Below are 24983 nucleotides of genomic sequence, written 5' to 3'. Positions count from 1 at the left end.
CAACGTGGCGGGACACAAGATCAAGGCACAGAAATCAGTTGCGTTTCTTTTTTTTTTCTTTTTTTAATTTATTTGACAGAGAGAGACAGCCAGCAAGAGAGGGAGCACAGCAGGGGGAGTGGGAGAGGAAGAAGCAGGCTCCCAGCGGAGGAGCCTGATGTGGGGCTCGATCCCAGAACGCTGGGATCACGCCCTGAGCCGAAGGCAGACGCTTAACCGCTGTGCCACCCAGGCGCCCCTCAGTTGCATTCCTATACATGAACAATGAGAAGAACGAGAAATTGAGGAGTCGGTGCCATTTACAACTGCACCCAAAACCATAAGATACCTAGGAATAAACCAAACCAAAGAGGTAAAGGATCTGTACTCAGAAAACTACAGGACACCCATGAAGTAAATTGAGGAAGACACAAAGAAACGGAAAAAACTTCCAAGGTCACGGAGTGGAAGAACAAATATTGTGAAAATGTCTATACTACCTAGAGCAATCTACACATTCAATGCAATCCCTACCAAAATACCATCAACCTTTTTCACAGAGCTGGAACAAACAATCCTAAAATTTATATGGAACCAGAAAAGACCCCAAATAGCCAGAGGAATGTTGAAAAAGAAAATCGGTAGGAGAAGTAAGGGATAAAGAAAGGGGGGGTAATCAGAAGGGGGAATGAAGCATGAGAGACTATGGACTCTGAGAAACAAACTGAGGGCTTCAGAGGGGAGGGGGGTGGGGGAATGGGATAGACCGGTGATGGGTAGTAAGGAGGGCACGTATTGCATGGTGCACTGGGTGTTATACGCAACTAATGAATCATGGAACTTTACATCGGAAACCAGGGATGTACTGTATGGTGACTAATATAATATAATAAAAAAATTTATAAAAAAAAAAAGAAAAGAAAACCAAAGCCGGGAGCGTCACAATGCTGGACTTCGAGCTCAATTACAAAGCCGTGATCACAAAGACAGCATGGGACTGGCACAAAGACACATAGACCAATGGAACAGAACAGAGATCCCAGACATGGACCCTCAACTCTACGGTCAACTAATCTTCGACAGAGCAGAAAAGACTATCCAGTGGGAAAATGACAGTCTCTTCAACAAATGGTGTTGGGAAAATGGGAGAGCCACACGTAGAAGAATGAAACTGGACCACTTTCTTACACCATACACAAACAAACTCAAAATGGATGAAAAGACCTCATGTGAGACAGGAATCCATCAGAACCCCAGAGGAGAACACAGGCAGCAACCTCTGTGACCTCGGCCACAGCAACTTCTTGCTAGACACGTCTCCAAAGGCAAGGGAAACAAAGGCAAAGATGAACTACTGGGACTTCATCACGATAAAAAGCTTTTGCACAGTGAAGGAAACAGTCGACAAAACCAAAAGACAGCAGACAGAATGGGAGGAGATATTTGCAAATGTCTTACCAGGTAAAGGGCTAGCATCCATAATCTATAAAGAACGTATCAACCTCAACACCCCAAGAACAAATAATCCAGTCAAGAAATGGGCAGAAGACATGAACAGACATTTCTCCAGAGCAGACATACAAATGGCCAACAGACACGTGAAAAAATGCTCCACGTCACTTGGCATCAGGGAAATACAGATCAAAACCCCTCTGAGATCCCACCTCACACCAGTCAGAACGGCTAAAATTAACAAGTCAGGAAACGACCGAGGTTGGCGAGGGTGAGGAGGAAGGGGAACCTTCCTACACTGTTGGTGGGAATGCAAGCTGGTGCAGCTATTCTGGAAAACAGTGTGGAGCTTCCTCAAACAGTTGAAAAAGAAATGCCTTGCTTTCCATGATGTAGGAAGGAACCACTTCAGGTTCTGCCAAATTTCAGCTCGTGGTCCAGTTTGGGGCCCAACTAGTGGCCCAACTCAGAGGAAATTCTTTTCAGACCTGAGTGTCATCTCAAGGCCGGACTCCCAGCAGGGTGGGACTTCTTTAACATCAAAGAGCCTGGCATTTCCCTTAACTGGCATCTCTACATTCCACTGCCCCATCTTCCCGTCGCCCATGCCAACACAGCGACTCCCCCAGGACCCACTGATGTCTTCCCCCGGGACCCTTGCAACAAGGAGACCTTGTCCTCTAGACCTCGGACATGCTGGGGCTTCTGAAGGGCCGGCTGTCTACCTGAGGTCCCCTGGAGCAGGGCTCTGTGGTGGGGGGAGGGGTGTGTGTGCCCCAAGCAGGTGTGCGTTCTCAAACACCTGTGCCCCCCAGTGGGTTTGCCTCTCCTTCCATGGCACTGCCTCCTTCTTCAGGATTGCGGCACACCTCACGCAAGCATCAGTGCTTGAAAATCAAGCAAATACCGGCTTGCTGGACTGTGAGCTGCATTCCCTCCCTGCAGGGTACCCCACATTTTCAATGTGCTTGTGTCTGGAATGAAATATTTAGCCAAACATTGATGCGTAGTTTGGATGTATTGTTTCCTGCTAAATTTCGGGATGCAGTACAATGTATTTACGTGAATGAAATAATGTTTCCTCCTGCAAAACCACTGTACGATCACTTCCAATAAACGTATAATGAAAAGTGTTTGATTTTTTTCTTGAGCGACAGTAGCTAATAACTCTGATTCTGGAGCCAAATTGTCTGGGCTTGAATCCCAGAGCCAGGCTTTGCCGTTGATGTGACCTTGGACATGGCATTGGCCCTCTTGGTGACTCAGTTTCCACTTTTGTGGAATTAGACGATACCAGCTCACACGGTAATGTGGTTGCTGTCAGTCTTACTCCATTAACAGCCATAAGTACCCAGAATGGTGCCTGGCTACATCTTACCACTGTGTGTTAGCTTTTTGTATTCTTATTCTCAAAGCTATCTTTGTAAAATTGGGAAGCATCTTACAACCTGGCATTTTATAAACAGAAAAATACAGTATTTCCTAAGGAGGGACAAGGGATTGGCTATTTATCAAAAACAGACTAGTGTTTATCCAACTTGCTGCATCGTAAGACTTTCCTGATGATTAAAAACAGAATTCCCAGGCTCCTCGCAGAACAAGAGCTTTACATGGTAAACACTGGAGACAGCCAGCCACGAGGCCCAGCGGCTGGCTCCTTCCTGCTGGTGGTCTCTGACTTTCTTGAGACAAATGTCCCGAGAAAGAAGAGAACGTTTTGAAGAGGACAAGGAGAAATGAGTGTTTTCGCTCTCACCAGAATCCACCAGCAGGCACAAAACGTCCAAGCTGGGTAGGCTGGCCTGCCTGAGGTCACGGAGTGTGTGTGGGAGAAGAGAGTGCTGGACCAAGAGCAGAAGACCCTAACGTCCCCGACACACAGATACAGGACAAACACAGGCACAAATGCACACACACCCAGGCACACAAATGTGCACACACATGCACGCACACGGACACAAACGCACATACATGCACGCACACATGCACACACACGCAAACACACATGTGCACACACGGACACAAATGCACATACAGGTACACACGCAAACACACATGCACAGATGCACATACATGCACACACAAATATGCACACACACATGCACACAGATGCACATACAGGTACACACGCACACACATGCACACAGATGCACATACGGGTACACAGACATATGTGCACACACGTACTTAGCCAGACCTCCCTGAAGCCCAAGGTCCTTGTCATATTCATCTCTGTATATTGGGGACCCAGCACAAAGTTGGCTCCTAATACATGCTCTGTCATTTATGTACTCAGCAAATATCTACCAAGCACCAACTAAGTGTCAGGTACTGCTTCAAGCACCGGAATGTGGGAGAAGCAGACAGACAGAAAGCCCTGCCTGGGGGTGCTCATGGCGCCCAATCCGTGGGGCTTGGGCAGGTGTTTCCCTCCTCACGACCCAGCTGTAAATGCCCGTGTGGGGCTAGATCAGTGGCCAGACGGTGGGGGGCGGGGAGCAGCCAGGTTTGCTCTCCCCTGAGGTCTGAGCACCGTGACTTGGAGAGCCTGATGCCCAAGGTCTGAGTCTTCTTTCTGTCCTGCTGAATCCCAGGGTCGCTGTCCACCCGTCCTTGAACTCAGCTCTTCCCCACCTCAGCTCCACGGCAGGGATGGGGGGGACTGAGGGGGTAGGGGGGTGCGGGGTTTGGGAGTGTGGGGGTGAGGAAGCTGGGAGTTGATTCGGTTTGGCCTAGGTAAATGGAGACCACGGAGATGGCTCGAGCCTGCTGTCCGCCCTCCTCCCCACAAAGGAACCCCCCCCCCAGGCCCATTCATGCAGACAACGCCGCCTTGACCAGGCACTCCCCAAGGCCCTGCTTCCTGGGTCAACTTTCGGGTTTATTCGGAGCCGGGGGAGGGGGCCTGGGAAGGAGGGTCCGCGAGCACCACCCCCCACCCCCACCGCGTCCGCCCTGATGCCCTTGGGCTGAGTCTCCAGAGCGCGTGGCCCCGCCCCGCCCGCCAGGCCGGCCGGGCTCGGGGCAGCCGGAGCTCGCCCCGGACCCTGCGCCCCGCGAGGGGGGCGGGAGCGGTCCCGGCGTGGGGCGGTCCCGGCGGGGGCGGGCGCGGAGGCCCCGCGTGCATGCTGATGAGCTGGGCGGCCGCGTCACTCCGCACCGGCGCCGTGGCTGCGGGGCGGGCAGGAGCCGCACGGCCGCCGGAGCGCCCGCCCGGCCCGCGCCTCCCTCGCCTCTCCCGCCCTCAGGCCCGCCCGCCGCCCCCCGGGACGGGGCCGCGCCCCTCTGCGGAGGATGCAGGCTGCCCCCTGCGCGCGCGGCCCCGGGCAGCCCCTGCGCGCGGGGACCCCGGGCGGCGGCGGCCGGGCGCGCTGAGCGGGCGCGGGTGGTGCTGAAGGGACAGCTCCCGGGCGCGGGCGGCGGAGCGCGCAGGCAGCCCGCAGCCCCTGGCCCCCGGCCCGCAGCCCCCCCGCCCGCAGCCTCCCCGCCCGCAGCCCCGGGCCCCAAGCCCCCCAGGCTACAGCCCCCCGGCCCCGCCCGCAGCCCCCCTGCCGCAGCCCCGTGCCCGCAGCCCCCCGGCCTCATTCCCGCCCGCGCCCTTCCCCCACCCCGCCCGCAGCCCCCGCGGCCCCGCGGTCGGCAGGGCTGGCTCATGGTCCCCGAAGCGGCGGGCCGGGCGGAGGCTCCTGCGGCCGCTGGGCCCACGGGGATGCCCCGCGGGTGAGGCAGCCCCCAGCTTCCAGCCGCGTTCATGGCGGTGGCCAGGAAGATCAAAACTTTGCTGACGGTCAACATCCTGGTGTTCGTGGGCATCATCCTCTTCTCTGTGTACTGCCGCCTGCAGGACCGCTCCGAGGGGCTGGTGCAGATCGTGCGCAGCGCCGACCGCCGGGTGCGGAGCCGGCACGCCAAGGTGGGCGCACTGGTGGACCGCGAAGCCATCCTGCAGCGTCTGGACCACCTGGAGGAGGTGGTCTACAATCAGCTGAATGGTGAGCCGAGGTGGCAGCGTCCCGCTCGGAACAAAGGGGCTGGACAGAGGGGCTGGCGGGAGGACTGTCCCCAGCCCTCGGCTGTGGCTGTGTTCCAGCCACTGGAACCCTCGCTGACCCCAGGGCTGGATGGCCAACAGGGGCTGGGATTAAACTCCTTCTGTGTTACTTCGGGTGGAGACCGGGTAGGAAGCTGATAAGAAAGAGAAAGGGGTCTCTTTAGCAGAGAGCATTGGCCTGGATGACCACTAATTCACTCACTCCCCCAGTGGACACTTGAGAACCAACCCCTCAACCACACATGCAATGTCTCTGACTTTTCCCTGAGAGAACTTGAAAGAACTTCTCAAGAGGGTCTCAGACTTGCTTTAAGAGCAGGCAGTGCCCAGGTCCAAGAGTGAGGGGGCATGTTCTGCTTTTTTAGGACCTGTGGGGGTGGGGGTCTTCGCCTGGAGTCACTCCTCTCCCTCCTGGAGGACGTGGAGACTGGAGGGAGGGCAGTGCTGCCCTTTAGAGTTTGCTGATGTGGTGTCTTTAATGCTGGTGGGGAAAGGTGCCTCCCTGGGACCCCTCGGCCTGTTCAGCCTCCCGTCCTGGGGATGCTCAGGGCTCCCTCCAGAAGACGTTGCTGTGGGACAAGTGTGAGGCCAGGAGCTGGTGACTCCTGGACAGATTGAGTCAGGGGTCCAGCAGGGGCTTGGCGGGCGTTAACCCTGTAGAAGGACCCTGGGCTGCGGTGCATGGGAGCACAAGGTCCTCGGGAGCTTTCGCAGCAAGTCCAGCTCCTGGGGATGGGCTCCTTGTTTCTTCCCTGTAGGTGTGGGCCCCCGCAAGGGTCCGCGTCAGTGTGACTGAGGGTGAAGCGGGTGGCTGCGGCTGGGAGGAACCAGTGGTATTTTTCCACTTTGGGGTGCAGCAGACGGAATGAAGTGCCTGCTGCTTCCTGGGCTCTCTGTGGGCCGACGTACAGGGAGGAAGGAGAAAAGTTTGTGTGTTTACCTCATTAGTGGGCTTCTCCCTTCTGTTCTGTGCTATTCTGGTTTCTGCATTGGCAGCCCCAGCAAAGCTCTTCAGGAAGTGTCGGTAACAGGCTCTGGGGGGAGGTGTCTGGGAGCTGGACTGCGCCAGGGGGTCTGTGTGCCGGGATGGGGGTCTTCGTGGGGCTTCCTGCGGGAGGAAGCAGCAGCTTGAGACCCAGAGGCCTGGTGACACCGCGGTTGAGGGCACTGTCCGCAGCCTCACTCCGTCTGGGAGGGAGCACAGCACCGTCCGACTCCTCCTCGCCACCCCCCCGAGCTCCTGGTTCTCCTCCAGGTGCGTCTTCCGTGAGTGAGCTTCGTGGCTTTTCTGATCTCTCCTGTGCAGCTGAAGCCACGAGGAGAGAAAAGTTTAGTCCAGCGGCCACTTGGCTGTTGTGGCGGCGTGATTCATCTCCTGGAAGCGGTGTGCCCCGGTAATAGCACCGAGCTTTATTGAAGTGTTATGGTCTGTTTTATGGGGAGAACCGGAGGATTATATAAAAACATTGGCAGTACGTCCGGTTGTGTAATGTGCTGACGGCCAGCTCAGCACCGCGAGCTGCTCCCCACCTCACCCTTCAAGGTGAGAGGGAGCCAGGATCCTTGCTGGCAGAGCAGGCCAGGACCTCTGACAGACTCTCCTGACGCCAGCAGGACGCAGTGAAGGGTTCCAGGACAGCCAGTGTCAGCCCCTTGCCCTCCCAGCCTCTCCCCCCGCTGCTCTCCAATTCCCCTCCCTTCGCCCACCTCTTTCTCCAAGTGTGTCCCCGTCTCCCTGCCCCATCCCTCTCTGTCTCTCTATGTCTCTGTCTTTCTCTCCCTCCCTTCCTCCTCCTCCCCGCTCCCCCCAATGAGGGTCCTGCTCCCCACTTCTAGGCCGTGTACCCAGCACAGTGTCCCGTCCAGGAGTCACTCAGTACTTTTCCTGGAATTGACAAGAACCAATGTCTCCCGTGTCCCGGGCTGGTCCCTAAGGAGGGACAGTACAGGAGTGAGTGGACATCCGTTCACAAGGAGCCGTTTGAAAACAGTGCTTAGCCCTTCAACCTGGGTCAGGCTCCCCATGTGGCAGGGGGCTGACGGGCAGCAGCGCTTCCCATGACTGCCTGTCCGGCTTAGGAAACGTCCCTGGGAGTCTCCACTGAGTGTGGAAAGGAGGGAAGCCATGCAAACAGACTGAAGCATCACTTCCATTTCTTGGGCCTTGAGTGCTTCCTGGAAAGGTCTCTCCTGGCTTACAGGAGCTGGGGGGGGAGCGGGTGTCCGGAAGCAGGGCGTTCTTCCCACACCCTTTCTTCAGATGGTCCAGGGCTCCTCCTTCGCGATGTCTGATCGGCCTCGGCAGAGAGCTAGTGATGGTGCGTGGAGATCCAGACTCACAGGACCCGGGAGGAAATATTCTTTAAGGAAATGCAGTGCAGTCACATCCTGTGTGCGTGAGAGTTTGCCTCGAAACTCAGTGCTCAAGCAAGAACAGGTGTTTATGGTCAGAAATCACCCTTCTGAGTATGTCAAGTCGCGTACGAAGCGGGGTGTCCACAGTCGCATGCGCGTGGGGCTGGCGCAGGGAGTCTCACGAGCGTGGGTCTGAGAGCGTCTGGCTCCGCGAGAAGAACGGGGGGACACGTCCCCGTTCAGCTGCCTGGGCTGTGAGCCCTCCGCCCTTAGGAACGCAGCCAGTCCTGGGGGTGCGGAGGGCTGCGGGGAACTCCACGTTCACTTCTCTTCCAGAGTTAGCTGAGCTGCCACCAGGCAAAGCGTGTGGCTCCGTGGCTCTGCTAACAGGCCTCGCGCACAGCCGGGACGGGGCCTCCTCCCTGCGGAGGAGAAGCTGGCCGCCGCCTGGCCGCCCTGCTCCTTTCGTGCCTCAGGGGCCGCGGGTCTGAAAGGCACAGGGCCGCGGATGGTGAGGTTTCGGTTGTGGGGGGCTGGCTGCTGTGGAGGGAGGTAGTTTCTAGAATTCAGAGTGCGCTCGTGTTAACCCCAGTACCTCGACCCACCCACGCCTGCCCAAACCTGTGCAGTCGGAGGTCAAAGCCTGGGTCCGGCGCACAGACAGCAAAGCCCGGAGCCCGCGGGGCAGCTGGGCTTGAGGACGCTGGTGAGCGAGTGAGTGGGGGCCGCGGCTGAAGGGAGCACCTGCTTCAGAAATGACCTGCGTTTCTACTGTTGTGCCACGGTTGAGTGAAAATAGCAGAAGGCCCAGTGGGTCCTAGGGCCTCCCAGGGTGCACACAGCCCCCGCCAGCCACTCGCTCTCCTCTGGGGAGGGCAGGACTCCGACTCCGCTCCCTCTCGAGCTTCAGAAATCCACACCTGACCGGCGCCGTCTGTACCGTATTTGTGCATGACGCCCGGCCTGTGGTTCATCCGAGGGTGGGGTCTGTCGGCTTTGCTCGCAGCTCTAACTCCCGGGGCCCGGGCGCACCGTGCATGTTGTTAGCGCTCCGTAAGTACTTGCTGAATGAGCGCGTGAGCGGATCTTTCTCTGAACAATTCATGGCTTTTGCTTATAGTGAATTTATTTAGAAAGACAGCTGCGAGTCAGCACCACACCCACAAGCCGGGGGAGACCAGAGTGACGGAGACAGGAGGCCGGTTCCGTTCAAGTCCTGCTGGGCGGTGCTGTCGCCCCGGGGCTCTGAGCCCAAGGCCACGCTCTGTTTGTGAAAAGGGAGACTCTCGAGTGAAAGGCACATGTAGGGATCTATTAGCAGGAAACCCAGACTCTCTCCTTGAAGAGATCGGGAGATCGAGACAGACTTTAAAGGGGAATATGTCTCATGGTGGGAGTCAGTGTTATTGAACCCTGTGTCCTTCTTTTGCCAGAAACCCTGTCCGGCGTGTGGCCCCTTCCTGGACTGTGGCTCTACCTCGGGGAGCCCGGTCTGTGGCAGACCGTGTCCTGAGCGGCCACCTGTCTGTGGAGGCAGTGGTCAGGTGTTAAGGGACACATGTCTATGGCAGCGGGGTCCCCGATTTCTCATCAGGAGGCCAAAATCCTACCGACGGTCTGAGCGCGCTGAGTTTCAATCATGAAACCCTGGTTGAGCAGCAGAGGGGTGGGGCGGCGATGCCGGATTCTGACCCATCGTGTGCCTTGGGCCTCCGGGCTCAGAGGACACACGTGCAGGTGTTCCGCCGTCTCCCGCCGTGGTGTGTGCTTTACCGACTGGCAGACGTCACGGCTGAGAAGCAGACTTGGGGAGGCCTTCCAGTGGTCTTCCGCGCTGCTGTGATTGGTGCCCGGTGGGCAGTGCTCTCGGCCAGTCGTGGCCCTGGCTCAGGGTTTCAGAGGCTCCCCGGAACAGAAGGGCGTGAGGACAGGATAGCCAGGGCGCATGCTGTTTGCATCATAAAAGGATGAGTAAATCAGACAGTGGGGGGTAAGGGGGTGTCTGGGATCTGAGGCCATCCAAGGATTCCTGGGGCCGCCGGGGCCTGGCTGTCCCCTCCAGACACCCCTCGCCCCGGCAGGGCGCCTGCCCAGCACACCTTCCCCGGGAGCCCCGCGTGCAGAGAGGGTGCCTGTTTCTAGAGAGAGAGATTCCAGCTTTTCCGTGCACAGAAGCAGGTCCGTGTGGGAAACGCTCCAAGACATTCCATGTGTTCCACCGGCAAGCTTTCCTGTTCGCTGATGAGTTTAGTCCCACCGATGGCTCCCCGCTGGGCCCGGGGGCCTTTCAGGCGTGAGCTCACCGGTCCTCACCCTCTGGAGTCTGCCTGGTGAGCCTCCCAGTCCTGCACGGACTGCGCTCTCAGCTGACCGCGGCTGAAAAGACAGCACAGCGTGTCTGCGCGTCCTCGAGGCCCTGCTGGAGCCCGGCCTCTCGGGGTCGCCAGGGCGGGGCTGTGGGCTGTTTGGTGGGAACTGTCCTTTCCCTCCTCCTCCGGCTGCCGCGTGCGTGCGCAGCGCTGGGCACAGCCTCCCTCCCTCTGAGAACGTGGAGAGCGTTTGGTTCTGCTTTGTCCCTTCTCTTTGCCTCTGCTTCTCGCCCGGCTGGCCCCATCCAACCACGGGTGAGTCAGGGCGGCCGAGGCCACTCCCTGGACACAGGGCTTAGCTCCGGCGGATCTGGCCCTTACGTTTGGGAGAAGGAGGCGCAAGGACGCTCCGCCCCCTGATAAACACCCGTCTTCGCTCTCGGGTGGGAAGTGGACCTCGCCAGGCCCGGCTCCACGCGGGGACGTGTGTCTGCAAATCCACAGCGGTACTTCTAGGAATAATTCATGCAGGCGGTGATCCCGGGCCGGGGAGGTGCAGGGCTGAGTGATTACATTTACAATTCAGCTGCACAATCTGCATATTTCGAAGGCCCTACTTTCTGAAAGGACGGTTTATCCTTTGTTGGCTGGAAACTCGACAAAAATAAGTCTGTAGATGTTTCCCTCTCCGGGGCCCCACGGAGGCATTGCAGGGTAGGATCCACGTTCTAAGACCGCGGTTCTGCTCCCACAGAGTCCAGATGCCCCCGAAGGGAAGGAAGGCAGGTGCCGAAGGAGAGAGGGGAGAGGGGTCCCTTGGGAGCTCCCTCGTGACTTGGGATTTTCTTTACTGGAAGTCCGAGCAGGAGGACGGCCAGGATTGAGACGGTCTCTCCACCGTGCGCGTGGTGACCGGCTGGTGTCAGCCTGTCTCACTGCCATGCGTGATCTCTGCATGGCCCCACATAACGTGTCTGACAGCAGCTGGTCGTCTGGAGGCGGCTCTCACACCCACAGGCCCTGCAGACCCTCCTGGACCATCCTGTGAGGTGTGCCGCACGTGCTGGGACCACAGGACGTGTAGAGGAGGGAGGTGTGAACTGGAGGGGAGACGGGAGGATGGACCCACACGTCCCTCTGCCTGCGTTCGAGGCCATGGGCCTTTCCCGCCCTGGCCTGCGCTCTCGCAGACCCGACCTCTCCAAGCTGAGGTCTTCCCCTCCTCGAATGAAGGCAAAATCTCATTGCTCCGTGGGTTTACTGAGCACCTGCTATGCTCCTGATGCCGAGTCTGGATCCATAAGTGATTGGGAGGCAGGTGCCTTCCCCATGGGCTCCCACCCCAGGGAGCACGGCTGGAGAGGGACAATTTCAGGCAGACTTCAGCGCCGTGAGGAAGCAGCATGCTGGGGACTGGGTGGGTGCAAGGGGGGCGCTCTGGATGGTCGGCTGGGCTGAATCATACCCCAAAGTCACATCCGCCCAGGCCCTCAGAACGGGACCTAATGTGGAGATGGGGTTTTTGCTCATGTACTCAGTTCAGCCGAGGTCAGGCTGCAGCAGGGTCTCCTAGGACGCAGAGGAGAGGCACGGGCGAGGAAGCCAGTCCGCATGGCGGCCGAGGCAGAGGCAGGGGGGGGTGTCCACCAGTGGACGGTGCAGGCTACAGTGGGAGCTGGGGAGATGGAGGGCCTGCCCGTTCGACTTTGTCCGAGGTGGTGAAGTCACGTCCTCCTGTCTAACTGGTTGGCACGTCCGTGGTTTCACTCGGGTCCTTGTGACTCAGATGAGACCTCCACGGGCGGCAGCTCTGTTATCGGACAGAATACCGGGGTCTCCCCAGGGACCAGAGGGGTGGACCGTCCCGGTCCTGTTCTCTCTCCACCTGTGGTCTGGTGTGCGTCCGTCTGTAAGGGCTTCCCGACCCAGCGCTGCTCATACTCGGGCAGACGGTTCCTGCCCGAGCACGGCTGGGCGTCGGTGGGGCTGAGCAGCGTTCCTGGCCTCCACCCGCGAGGTGTGGGTTGGTGCGCCCAGTTGTGTCCCGGGAAATGTCCAGACGTGGCCGCGTGACCCCCAGAACAAGATGACCCCGCGGAGACCCCTGCGGCCATGGCGGTCCACCGCTGGGTCCAGTGTGCCCCTCCCTCAGGCAAGTGGCTCCCCTGCTCTGGGGGCTGGCGTCCTCACTGTAGGGTGGGGCTGGTGGGAGCTCCAACCTCCAAGGGGCCTTGCAAGGCGAGAGGAGCCAGCCTAAGTAAAGGGGTCGCCCCTGCACCTGGCACGATGATGAAACCCACGCTGTCTGGGTGCCGTGGTGAGAAACTGTCCCCCCGGCCATCCCCTGTCCCCTTTCCGATGGTACCGAGAAGACTAACCTCGCCGGTCCCCCCTCCAGATGCACACAGTCCCTTCCCGCTCAGGACCCGCGGCGGGTAGCGCTTGCGTAGCCCCGAGCTCTATTTCTTCTCTACCGACGAATGTTTTGGACAAACAATACAGGCTTCCTATTTTGGGTGGTGAAAAATCACCTGTTTGAGAAGCAAGTGTATTTCATTTAAAACGTGCATCTGCATGAAGGACACTGTTGAGTGAGGTGACTGAGAGGTCTGCAGGGGCGCAGACCTGCGGCGGCGGGGTGGGGGGGGAGACCGAACCCGGGGGGCTGAGCAGCTGACCGCCAGGGTGGCCTCCCCGGGGTCGCGGACGGTGGCTGAACGGATGGAGGGAGGCTCAGTCTGATGACACATTAGTAATAGTAAAGGGGCCGCCGGTGTGAATGTGGCGTGGGTGGTACCCGGGTTTGCCTCAGGCCCTGGCACCTGTCAGCCATGCGGACTTGGGGGCAGCACCGTCAGAGCCCCCGTCTCCTCGGGCCAAAAGGAGGCATATCGATTCTGCTGTGAGTTGAGATCTTTGATTTTCAAGTGACAGAAAACTCAGTCCTGACAGATGTCACACCATAGGACTCACTGGCCCTCAGGACTGCAGGATCCAGTGGCCATCGGGCATCAGGCGAGGCTTGAACCAGCAGCCTGGCCCTCTCTGTCTCCCCCTCTTAGGGGCATCAGCTTTATTTCACCCCTGGAACTGGGTCAATCCCGTCTAAACCATAGGACACTGAGCATGCGGAGGAGATGAGCTCCCGGAAGAAATCCAGGGGGTAGACGCTAGGGCCCAACCTTGATGAATACCTTCTCCCTGCAGCCTCATGGGTCTGCTAGGCGGGTTCAGTATCCCCAGACCGCTGCTGGGAGCTGGGGAGACACTCCTGACCCAGGGGACCTCATGCCGCTCGGACTGGAGCTGTGCGGAGGCGGCGTCCATGCGGGCGGATGGCCGGACAGCTCGTCAGCAGCAGGCAGCCCACCCGAGGGCTGCATGTGGGCTGTGTTGCCTCGTGGGAGCCGGACAACAGCGCCATCTGCGACCTGCCCGAGAGATCTAGGTGGCGCCCAGGCGTCCGCCAAAGCGGCTGTCCTTGCAGGAATCCTGCACAGCACAGAGCGTGAGTGTTTTCTCTCACCGTTCCTCGTGAAATGTGTGTTCCCAGGAGCCCGAGGGCCCCGTATTGGGGGCTGCACCGGAACAACCAGGCAAAAGGGGCCAGCGGGCCCCCAGCAGCCCCGCCTCCCAGGCCCACCTGCCTGGGCCCCAGGTCAGGTCAGGTCTGATGCACACCTGCCACCTGGGCCTTCCCAGAGCGCTCAGGGGCCTCAGAGATTGGCGTTTTATTCTTCAGTAAATAAGCTAAGTACTTTCATTCCTTAAAATGCCGTCCCAGGGCCTGGCACCGTGCCAGGGAAACAGCGCGGTGTGCGAGGCGTCAGGTCCTCACGGAGCAGCGCGTCCTCACGGAGCAGCGCGTCCTCACGGAGCAGCGCCTATGCAGCCCTGGTGGGAAGTGGGGCCTGGCTGCAGGGCCCGACTCGGTGGGGGTGCCGGGCGTGCAGGGGGACGCGGGGACAGGGGGATGCTGAGCACGGGGGACGAGTGTGGGGAGAGGCCTTGGCTGTGGGGTGGCTGTTGCCTGGACGGGACGCCACGGACCAGGCGAGCACAGTGCAAGGTCGTTGTCTCTCGGCTGTGGAGACTCAAGCCCGGGATCCAGGTGCCGGCGGGCTGGGTCTTGGCGGGAACGCTCTCCCCGGCTTGCGGATGGCCTTTCCTCTGTGTGCACACATTCCTGGTCTCTCCTCTGTGACGTCAGTCCTCGCTCGCACAGCCCTGCCCCCTCGCAGGGTGAGGTCAGTTGAGTGGACGGGGCGGGCGGGGAGAAGTTAGACCCGGCAAGCGTGTTGCTCTGGCGAAGGAGACGCGGGGCTGGATGGTTCTCCGTGCGGGCCGCCACGTGTGCCGTGCAGGGGGTGAACGGCACCCCTGGCCTCCACCGCGAAGCCAGTGCCCCCTTCCCCCCACAGTGTCCAGCGTCCCCGGGGGCACCCCCTCGCCGAGAGCGGGGGAGGCGCAGGTCAGCGCAGCAGACTGAAGCAAGGCCGTGGGGGGTGGGGGTATTTCTGAGATGGGAGGGGTCACCAGGGCGCGGGGGAGGGGGCTTGTCCGAGTGCGCGACCTTGATGAGACCCCAGCGTGAGCGGCCGGTTCTGGGGCAGCAGACGGACGGGGGCAGGAACTCTGGGGTTCTCTTCTGATTCTTCCATTTTCTCAGGTAGGCAGGAAGCGAGGTCATCAGCTGGGGTGGAGGTGCGCACCCCCCCTTTCTTCCTACAGCACGGCTGCACCCCACACGGTGTTTGAGAAGCGAGTGTGTGTTAGGCTGTGTTCAGTCTGCAGCTTTGTCTCAGAACAGGCACCTTACAAAGTGGCGTCAGGGATGGGGACACTGGGAGGCTGGCGGCTGGCCCCAGGTCTGCAGGATGGACGTGGCTGGTCAGTGTTTACTTTGTGGCGGCCAGGGGAGGGGGCTTGGGGGCGGAGGTGGGAGAGGGCCCGCAGGGAGCGGGGTGCTGTCCACCCCCACATCCAGGGAGGAGCCCCTCTCCTGCCCCCCGCCCCAGGACGGTTCCATCCAGGTGTTTGCTGGGGGGACAGGTGGGGAGACTGGGGAGAGACGCGGCAGGCTCCCAGGACAGGATAGGCCTCCTGGGAGACCTTCTCAGGGGAAGGTGGCCCCCCTCCCCACACCTGGCCCCTCCCAGCCTCCATGTCTCTGAGGGAGAACCCAGGACCAGGCTGTTGGTTAGACCTCTGTCCCAGGCGTTTTCCTGCACACCTGGAAGTCGCAGCAGCCCGGCGGGTACGCCGCACTGAGCGCCCGGGCCCTGACCACGCCGCCCCCATAGCAACCTGGGAAGGAGAGGATCTCCCCATCACCTGGGCCCAGGCGGGTCAGGCGCCAGCAGAGGTGGGATTTGAATCCAGACGTGTCTGGCTGCAGGGCCCCTGCCCTGTGTGCGTCCCCGGAGGCGGGTGAAGACATCAGCTTAGATCCGTGTGATGTATTACAGCTCCTGCCTCTTACAGCAAGAAAAGGGACTATTTTTATTTTTAACAGAATAGGTCGGTCAGATGGGCTCTGCGTGGAGCCCGGGTCTGAAACCAGCAAGCCTTGATTTTATTTCAGAGGAACGGCCTGGCTTACATGGGACTATTTTCACACCGTGTCGAGCACTGTGGACAATGCCTGTTGATATTCTGCGTGCTTGAGCACTGAGCAGTGGGCGCGGAAGCAAACAAGCTTGTCTTAATTGGTACGGGGACCGCTGTGGTTGGAACGGGGGCTGTGGAGCCAGGCCGCCCCTCGCAGCCTTGGTCGGTTTCTTGCGTCCAGCCTCCTCACCTGCGAGGTGGGTTGCGGTCACCTTTGTCTCTTGGTGTTCTTGCCAGAATTGAGCGAGGGGTGAGGCCTTGGAGCGCTGCCCAGCTCGTGGTCTCTACTCAGCAGGAAGAGCGGCTACGTGGCTCAGCCTGTCCCCCCCCCCCCCCGTCGTACCCACCTTCTCAGCCAACTCCACCGGCCCAACCCTGCAGCTCCTCTCCTGATGCAGCCCACCCTCCGGAAAATGCATGGCGCCCAGGCTTCCCCGGCAAGTTGGGGACGGGCATCAGGGAGCGGCTTAATCCAGTCCACACTCCTTTCTCAGAAAGCTGGCTCAGAGCATGGTGCCTTCCTCTGAGCGCTTACAGCCCGGTGGGAGGCAGCGAGGGACCAGTAATGCAGACATTCGGAGGAGCGCGAGAGGGAGAATGGGGGACGTTGATGGGGACGGTCGGGGGGACTTCATTGAAGGGGAGCTGTTTGAGCTGCACAAGGAGCTAGGGGTATCTGGGTCCAAACCCCAACTGGGTGGCCTTGAGCAGGTCACTTCCTCTCTCTGAGCCTTGGTTTCCATGTCAGTGAAATGGGTGGAATGATTATCCTTCCACAGGGATTTTGAGGAGATTAGATAAGATAATGCATACAAATGGGACACCTGGGTGGCTCAGTCAGTGACACATCTTCCTTCAGCTCAGGTCATGATCTAGGGGTCCTGCGATTGAGACCCACAAATAAATAAAATCTTTAAAAAAAAGATAATGCATAGAAAGTGTTTAGTAAAGTGCTTGACACATAGTTTGTCCTCAGAAATGTGAGCAAAGACAAAGGAAGAAAAATAGTTGAAATTGGGTGGTATTTGGACAGATAGCATGATGCCTGACAACAGGTTCTTAAAAAATATTTGTTCACTGGATGGGTGAAAGGATGTTTGAGTAGATGGATGAGTGGGTGGCTGGGTAGATGGACCGATGAATGGATGGGTGGATGGATGGATGAGAGGGTGGATGGATGGATGGATGATGGTTGGATGGACGGATGAGAGGGTGGGTGGATGGATGGATGGATGGATGGATAAGAGAGTAGATGGATGGGTGGATGGGTGGATGGATGGGTGGGTGGCTGGGTAGATGGATGGATGAATGGATGAATGGATGGTTGGATGGATGATGGGTGGATGGATGGATGAGAGGGTGGGTGGATGGATGGATGAATGTATGGGTGGATGGATGGATAAGAGAGTGGATGGATGGGTGGATGGGTGGATGGATGGGTGGGTGGCTGGGTAGATGGACCGATGAATGGATGGGTGGATGGATGGATGGATGGATGGATGGATGGATGGATGGATGATGGTTGGATAAGCGGGTGGGTGGGTAGATGGATGGATGAATGGATGGGTGGATGGATGGATAAGAGAGTGGATGGATGAATGGATGGTTGGATGGATGGATGGACGGATGGATGGATGGTTGGATGGTTGGATGCATGGTTGGATGAATGGATAGATGGATGGTTGGATGGATGAAGTCTGGATGGTTGGATAAGCGGGTGGGTGGGTAGATGGATGGATAGATGGATGGATGGGTGCATGGGTGGATGGACGGATGGATGGATGGTTGGATGGTTGGATGGTTGGATGCATGGATGGATGGATGGGTAGATGGACGGATGGATGGATGGTTGGATGGTTGGATGCATGGATGGATGAAGGTTAGATGGATGGATGAGTGGGTGGGTGGGTGGGTGGGTAGGTATGGGAGGAGAAACTGCACAGTGAAAAAAGCCAAGCATTGATAAAGGGAAGCAAGTATCCTGAATGGCTGGAGGAGGACAGAAGACCAGGAAGGCAAGTCGGGCCCAGGTGCTCCCATGTGCAGACAAACGGCCTATCAGACACAAGTGTGGGTCTGATAGCCTCATGTCCAGTGTGGCCCTGGCAGAAGGTTGTCCCCACTGGGGCAGAGACATGGAACCATAGGCACTGTCCAGGGATGCAAGAAGTCCTAGCTGCCCCTGAGAACAGGAGTGTGGGGCACGTTCTCCTTCCCAGGGCCGCAGAAACTCAGATGAGGAGAAAAGACAACTTCGTGTTTGAGTCCTACAGAAATTATGTGGCTGATTCTAGGCCTTCTCCATGTCTTCTCTCCTGAGGGTCCTTCCAGCCACTGGAAGGGCAGACACCCAGCTCTAGACTCTCTATCCCTGACCTGGGGCCTTTGGGGTCAGAAGGCACTCAGCGAGGGCCAGCTTAGACCAGGTGTTCTTCGCTCTGCCCCCACCCCCAGACAGACAGCTCCTCTGGCCCAGGACTGCCCACCACTGAAGGTCTTGTGACTGGAGGGGGCTCTGGGGAATAGAGGGGAGCCCCTGGGGGAGTGTGGGTCCCATGAGAGAGGCACTGTCACCTTAACTCAGGTGGGGAAACCGAGGCTTACAAAGCTTAAGTATTTTGCCCGCAGGTAGGACATGGCACCTTGGCTTTGGTGCCCAGGCAGAGCCAACCCAAATGCCTGTCCTGCAGCCATGAGGGACGTGCTGCTGCCCGTGGGCTCAGGTCTGGGGAGGTGTGCATGCCGATGTGTAGACAGGTTCGACTTCAGACTCCAGACTTGGTGCTGGAATGCCTGACATCGTGGGGAGTGTGGAGTGCGTGCGCTTGGCCCAGAAGAAGGGCATGAGTGCTGGGGGCAGACGTGGACTCAAGTGACCGAATGTGTGTGCCCCCAGATGCCCCCACGGCGGCCCTCACCCCAGTGGGCTGGCATTAGGAGGTGGGTCTCTGGGAGGTGGTCGGGCTCAGGTGGGTCGTCGGCAGGGCCTCCGTCAGGGGATTGGTGGCCTCGCAGGAAGAGGAAGAGAGACGGATATCCGTTTCTCGCTCTGGACACACACACCAAGGACAGACCGTTGAGGACACGGCAAGAAGGCAGCCGCTGCCAGTCAGGGAACAGGCTCTGACCGGGAGGCACACGGTGCCTTGGTGCGGCCTCTGGTCTCCAGCGCTGTGAGGAATAAGGGCGTGTAGGCACCCAGTCTGCGTCCCCTAAGGCAGCCGGGGCGGGCTGAGACGGGGACACTGTGCTTGCCCACCGTTCCTTGTCTGGAGGGTTACTGTCCCCTGGTGGAGCTCGGGGGCAGCACCCACGGCTCCGGCTCCGTGTCCTTCTGGTGGGGAGCCCGCAGCGCCCGCCCTGCTGTCATCGATCCACGCGCATTCTCTCCCTGCGCCTGCTCAGTGAGCACGGCTGTGAGCCGGGTCCTGGGGCTGGGGCAGCCAGCAAGCCAGCTGGCACAAGCCAGCCCAGCGTGGCCAGAGCACGTCCCTCGTCAGAGGCCAGGGACCTGACCACTCCCACCTCCCCTGCAGCCGCACTCAGGGCCAGGTGGCCGCTGCGGGGCAGGACGCCCAAATGTCCCCATGCCCACTCCCCAGCACTCAGGAGACCCAAACTGGAGCGGGACGGAGCCGGCCACAGGACGAGCTTACAAAGAGAGAGCCAGGAAACATTTGCCAGGTATTTCCAGCACTCCTTATTCTGCGTGCTCCGGCCCCATAAATATTCACGTTACGTATGAAGATTTATCAAGCACTCGGCTGGTCTCAAGTGAGAATATATCTTACAGGTACTGCCACGTCCTGCAAAATATTCATGACTTCACGGTTCCCGAAGGGCGGTCCGTCTTCGGCTACTGACAACACGACACAAGTTTGGGTCCCCCGAGACCCTTAACAGACCTGCCTGAGATGGAATCCAGCACATGGGGAGTGGGTGCGTGGACCCGGGGCAGAGCCACCGCCCACAAAGCCACGCGGGCCTGCTGCTTTTACGTCCACTTTGCAACCATCAAAACTAATAGCAGGCGTGTCGGATTGGCCTACATTTTTATAGGGCAAAGCAAGAGAGGGGCTGGGCGCGGGCGGGGTGCCCTGCTCACTGCTGTTTCCACCCCACTCTCCCCACGAAGGCGCCCACCAAGGTCGAGTATGCGAGAGGGCACGGCCTGGAGCCCTGGCCGGTGACAGGCGGTCTGTCCACTGCGAGCCTTGGAGTCCCACCTGCCAGGCGACCTGAGGCGTGAGGGTAGTGGGGGCAGCCCGTCCTCTCCGCCTCTGCGCGGGGCCCTGGCATGTGTGACAGGTGTGGTCGCCGTCAGGGGACGTCAGTCCTCGGCCTCGTGGGACCCACGGTAGACAGGAGTTTTGCGCCTGCCTTTCCAGGCTCCCGGGGCTGTGAGTGGACCCTCCCACCCCGTCCAAGGCTGCGTGCCCCACACAGGGAGCCATCTGGCCCCCTGAATTCTTCTCCCTTTGAAACGTGGAGTTTGTGGTATTCAGGACGACCCCCCTCCTCAACCCATCCCCCCTCCAAAAAAGCACTCGTCTCACAGATTCCCATTTCTCTTCACGTCTGTCCTTGTAATTTCTTCCCATCTTGTCAGATATTTATTGCTTTTTAGCAACTGGTGGTGTTGATTCAAATCTAAGATTCTTGATGGATCCAGGGTGGCCAGGTCCGCTGGCCTGCCACGCGGGGGACCTGGATGCTGAGGGCACTCCTGCCCAGCCTCGTGGGTGGGGCTGGCCTCCCCACCTCCCGAGGCCCTCTGCTCTGCCCCCCCCCCCCAGATTAGCTGTGACCGCAGCGTCTGACTGGGGCTGTCTCCTCCTGGAATGTTGGCTGAAGTCACTGTGACAGATGGGATCTGTGACTCAAAGAAGCTGGGGGCTTGAAAACCGCGCTTCCTCCCGCACTTCCGCCCGCACTGAAGACTCTGCAGCCACCCATGTGTGCTAGTACCCTGTCTGGGAGGCGTGGGCTGCAGCTGTGACGCGACTCTTCTGGGGAGGGGCTGGAAGGGGCCCCAGAATGGCCAGCCCCGGCCTCCTTGGGGGGGGGGCGCTGCAGGGAGGCAGCTGGCCCCTGGCTGCAGAGCCTACTCCCTGCCATCTCTGGAAGACGGAGTTGACGGTGTTGTAGCAGCCCCGATGCCCACGGCCTGACTGCAGTGGGGTCTGTTCCCCTCAGGGCTGTCCTCAAGGGCCCAAACCCGTTTGGTTCCAGCCCTTCCCTTCCTAGTGTGTGGCATTCAGCCTCATGGTTGCAGGGTGGCTGCTCCAGCCCCGGGCATTGAGTCCTAGTTCCAGGCAGGAGAAAGGGGTAGGGACCGCAGGTAAAAGGCAAAAACCCCACATACGCCAGCTGAGTCTGTGCCTTTTAGACATATTTCCCAGAAACTCCACCCAGCAAATTCCACTTAAATCTTATTGATCAGATCTTGGTCCCATGCCAGCCCTGGCTGCAAGGTCAGCCCAGGGAGCAGAGCATTTTAGCTGAACTCATTTCTGCCCCAAATGAACTGTGGTTCTACTAATGAAAAGGATGGAGAAAATAGATGCTGGCCAAGCATCCAGAGTGTCAGCCCCTGTCCCTTTCCCTAGAACTTCTCCCCTCCTTCCCCCATGCCCCCTCCCCCTCCCTACCCACACCTTCCTTCCCTTCCTCTTCCCCCTCCTCCCCTCCCCTCTTGTCCCACACCCTCCCCCTCTGCCCCTCCCCATTCCCCCTCCTCCTCCCCCCTTATATGAGGGTCCTGCTGGCAGTTATAACAGATGACCACAAATGGTGGCCTGAAACAGCAGGGATTTCTTCCCTCCCGGTCTGGAGGCCAGAAGCCTGACATCAGTGTTGGCAGGTTGACGCCTCCTGGAGGCTCGGGGAGGGGGGGGGGGGGAGAATGTGTTCCAGGCGTCTCTCCAGCTCCTGTGGTTCCCGGCCCTCCTGGGCGTTCCTGGGCTTGACTCCATCTCGTCTCCATCCCCGTGTGGCTTCTCCTCCGTGTGTGTGTCTCTTCGAGCCCCCCTAAATGATCAGGACACGGGTCTTCGGATCTGGGGTCCACCCTAACCCCGGGCGCCCTCGTCTCTAAGTACTTACCTTACACCAGCAAAGCCCTGTTCCCAATCAGGCCACACCCACGGGCTCCAGCTTTTGGGGCCACTATTCAACCCACCGCCCTCACCACCCATCCAGGGCACAACCCCTTAACCTCTAGGCAGCCGTGCGAAACGGGTTGGGCGGGGAGCTGAGCACCGGTGCCTGTGTGGGCCCTGTGCCCGACACATGCGTGCCGTCGGGCAGCTGGATCCTTCCACAGCAGCTGGGAGCCCAGGCTTGCACCAGCAACCTCTTTCGTGGGGCAGTGCCGCTGAGACTTGCTCGGAGCCCCGAGCCCCTCCCGCGCCCTCCGTGTTGGCTGCGCTCCTCTGAAATGTCCAGGCCCTCCGTAGAAACAGCTGTTTCGGGCCCCGGCTCCGTGGGTCCGGGGACGACTCCAGACCTAGCCTCCCAGCCCTGAATGCGGCCACTGGGAGCCGCCCCTGCACCTGCTGGTTCCTCCGTCCCTGTCCCTGGGAGCACAGGGGTCTGTGCCTCCCTGCCTCCTCCTGGCACGCAGGTTGGGGGAGCCGTCAGGGGACTGCAGGCTGCCCACAAGGTCACCGTACCGCCGTGAGGAGCCCCGGGGCCGAGGCAGTGTCATGTGGTGGTTACACACATAGCTCCGAAGGCTGCACCAGGCCTTGGGATCCCCGGGGGCACAGCACTGATGGCATGCCCTCTGCCCCGGTCCCTTGCTCTGTGCCGGGGGCTGCCGGGACAAATCATCGCATGCTGACGGGCTTAAAGCAACCCAGATTTATTCTCTCACAGTTCTGGAGGTCAGAAGCCCAAAATGGGTGTCCCTGGGCTAACACCGAGCTGTGGCCAGGGCTGGGCTCTCTCGAGCCTGCAAGGGAGGGTCCTTCCAGCCCCTTCCAGCTTCTGGGGGCCCAGGCGTCCCTTCCATCCGGGCTCTGTCTTCAGATCTCGTGGTCCCCTCGACTGCGCGTCAAACCTCCCTCCGCCTCTCTGCTTCAAGGGCATCTGATGGCGCGTAGGTCTCTCTGGGACGACCCCGGACATCGCCGCCTCTCAAGGTCCTTGCGGTGATCCCATCTGCAAAGCCCCACTGAAGGAGGATCTTTGGGAGCCATTATGCAGCCTACCACCCCCGAGCTGACAGAGGCAGACCCTCTTTGTTAACTTAATGCTATTTTTTTGAAAACACGAATGAGTTGCCGATATTCAGAGCTGCACCTGTCTTGCGGCCTTCTCTTGAAGGCTGGAAGATCTGCTGTCTTAGGCTGGGTCAGGTCTGGAGCACGGGGCACCCACTCCCAGCCCCGCGACACAGGTACCGAGGGACAGCCACCGTGTTCTCGTAAGTCAAGTGATGGTGTCTGGGCAGCGGCCCCAGTCCCTCAGCCCAGCACCCGAGTCCACCCCCGACGGGCTGCTGCCGGCCCTGGGCCAGGCCCCGCGGGTTCCCACGTGTGAGTAGGAGCTCTCGGATCTCAGACACGGCCACCTCCTCGCTGTGACGGCTTCCAGATTGTCTCTCGTAATTAGAACGTGCGCTCCCTCGGGTCACGTGACAGGAGCTTCACATGATCATTCATAGAAGCAAAAGGCTGTGGGCTTCCGGAGGCCTTTGGCGAAAGCACACGCTCCCCTCCCACGACCACAAGGATCTCTGAAACCAAACCCGGCTCACTAAGCAAGAGCCCCAGAGCAGAGAACATTCTAGAAGCAGTGGGTGCCCGACCCTGACAACTCGCTTTCCATAGCCCATAGCCGGGGGCCCACCTCTGCCGCCTCTACCAGGACCCCTGGGCCAGCCGGGCCCCTGGGAGAGCCACCGTCTGCCCAAGCTCCGCCGCGGGCTGCTCTCCCTTAGCCCGCCAAGCTCCGGGCCACCTGCTCCAGGATGGAGGGCACCTGAGTGGGAGGAACCCCTTTGTGCAGACAAAGCTGGCCCTCCCGCCCCTTGTTCTGGGTGCTCGAGATACCAGAGGAGGGGTGCTCTCTGCTGGTGACGTGACCCACTCGGCACATGCCCACCGTCGGCAGTCACTGTGTCCCGCGGGATGAAGTGTCTGCTGGAACCGGGGGTGACAACCACACCGGGTGCGGGAGGGGGCTGGCCCCGGAGAGAGCTAGAGCCGAACAAGCCACCAAACCAACGTACACACACGCAGGACCCGCGAAGCGAATATTTATGCATCCGTTCCATGGGATAGTACGCTGTGGAAGATAATTATTAATTAGATGCGGTCTTGTATATAATAACAGAGGAGACGACACTTCTGGCAGTAATTCCAAGTGGAAGCGGAAAGCAAAACACAGACTTCTCCAGCGGGAGGACGGAGTGTGGGCGCGTCCTCCTGACCCCGTCCTGACCCTCTCCCTGAGCAACGCCACGTCCAGCGCATCGCGGTACTGGAGGACCCGGGGAGGGCTTGGTCGTCACGGCTTCCTGTCCAGCTGAAGAAGGTTCCGGAATGCCTGCTGGAAGCTCAGTTTTTGAGAGGCGTGGGGCCCCTCTCGGATGTGAAAAGGGGTCCCCCAGATGCGCCCAGCCTGGGCTAGTATTCAGTCTGGGTGTGTTGATGTAGGAAAGATGGGATCGAAGCTCACGGCCAAGAAAGAACACTTGAGAGCCTTCGGTGCAAAAAGGTGGTTTTATTCAAGCACGGGACAGGACCTGTGGGCAGAAAGAGCTGCACAGGGTCATGAGGAGTGGCCCAGTATATACCCTCAAGTTGGGAGGGGGTTAGGGAGAAAGGAAATCTCTAAGGAATTTTGGAAGCAAGGTTTCCAGGACCTTGAGGGGCTAGCCAGTGTTGGGAAAAGGTCATTTATTACCGTCTAATAAAAGCTGAGTCATGAGACCCTTCGGGTGTGTATCGGTGGGTCATAAGCTTGGGGGATGATTGCCAACGTGTATCTTGGGGGCTTAGAGATAAAGGAACGTTTCAAAGGGATTTTTATATGTTCACGTAGACTCCCAGGATCCTGGGGGTCGGGCTACGATTGCCTGTTGCCCTCGGCCGAGTCCCTAGAGGAAGGTCACTCTGTTTCCAGGACTCGTCCATGGACTGCAGGTAGTAAGGAATGTCATAATTTCTCTTTCTCCTTAGTTTCCACATCACCGCCACGGGCCACACTCATTCTCCACG

The 24983-nt window shown here is 59.2% G+C and overlaps 1 protein-coding gene across 1 annotated transcript in view; it reads left to right on the top strand.

The window, feature by feature from the left end:
* Window positions 1-5177: 5177 nt before the first annotated feature.
* GALNT9 (polypeptide N-acetylgalactosaminyltransferase 9) overlaps window positions 5178-24983 on the top strand; it is a 70691-nt gene continuing 50885 nt past the window's right edge. The window contains exon 1 of the mRNA XM_087857148.1: window positions 5178-5423. Coding sequence (XP_087713274.1) covers window positions 5183-5423 — 241 coding nt within the window. The 5' untranslated portion in view covers window positions 5178-5182. The remainder of the gene's footprint in view (window positions 5424-24983) is intronic.

This window comes from Ursus americanus, chromosome 30, assembly GCF_024610735.1.
Source record: "Ursus americanus isolate L20-20 chromosome 30, mUrsAme1.1.p, whole genome shotgun sequence".
Lineage (NCBI taxonomy): Eukaryota > Metazoa > Chordata > Mammalia > Carnivora > Ursidae > Ursus > Ursus americanus.
Note: the sequence above shows the minus strand (reverse complement) of the source record. Positions and strands in the feature narration are given on the sequence as shown.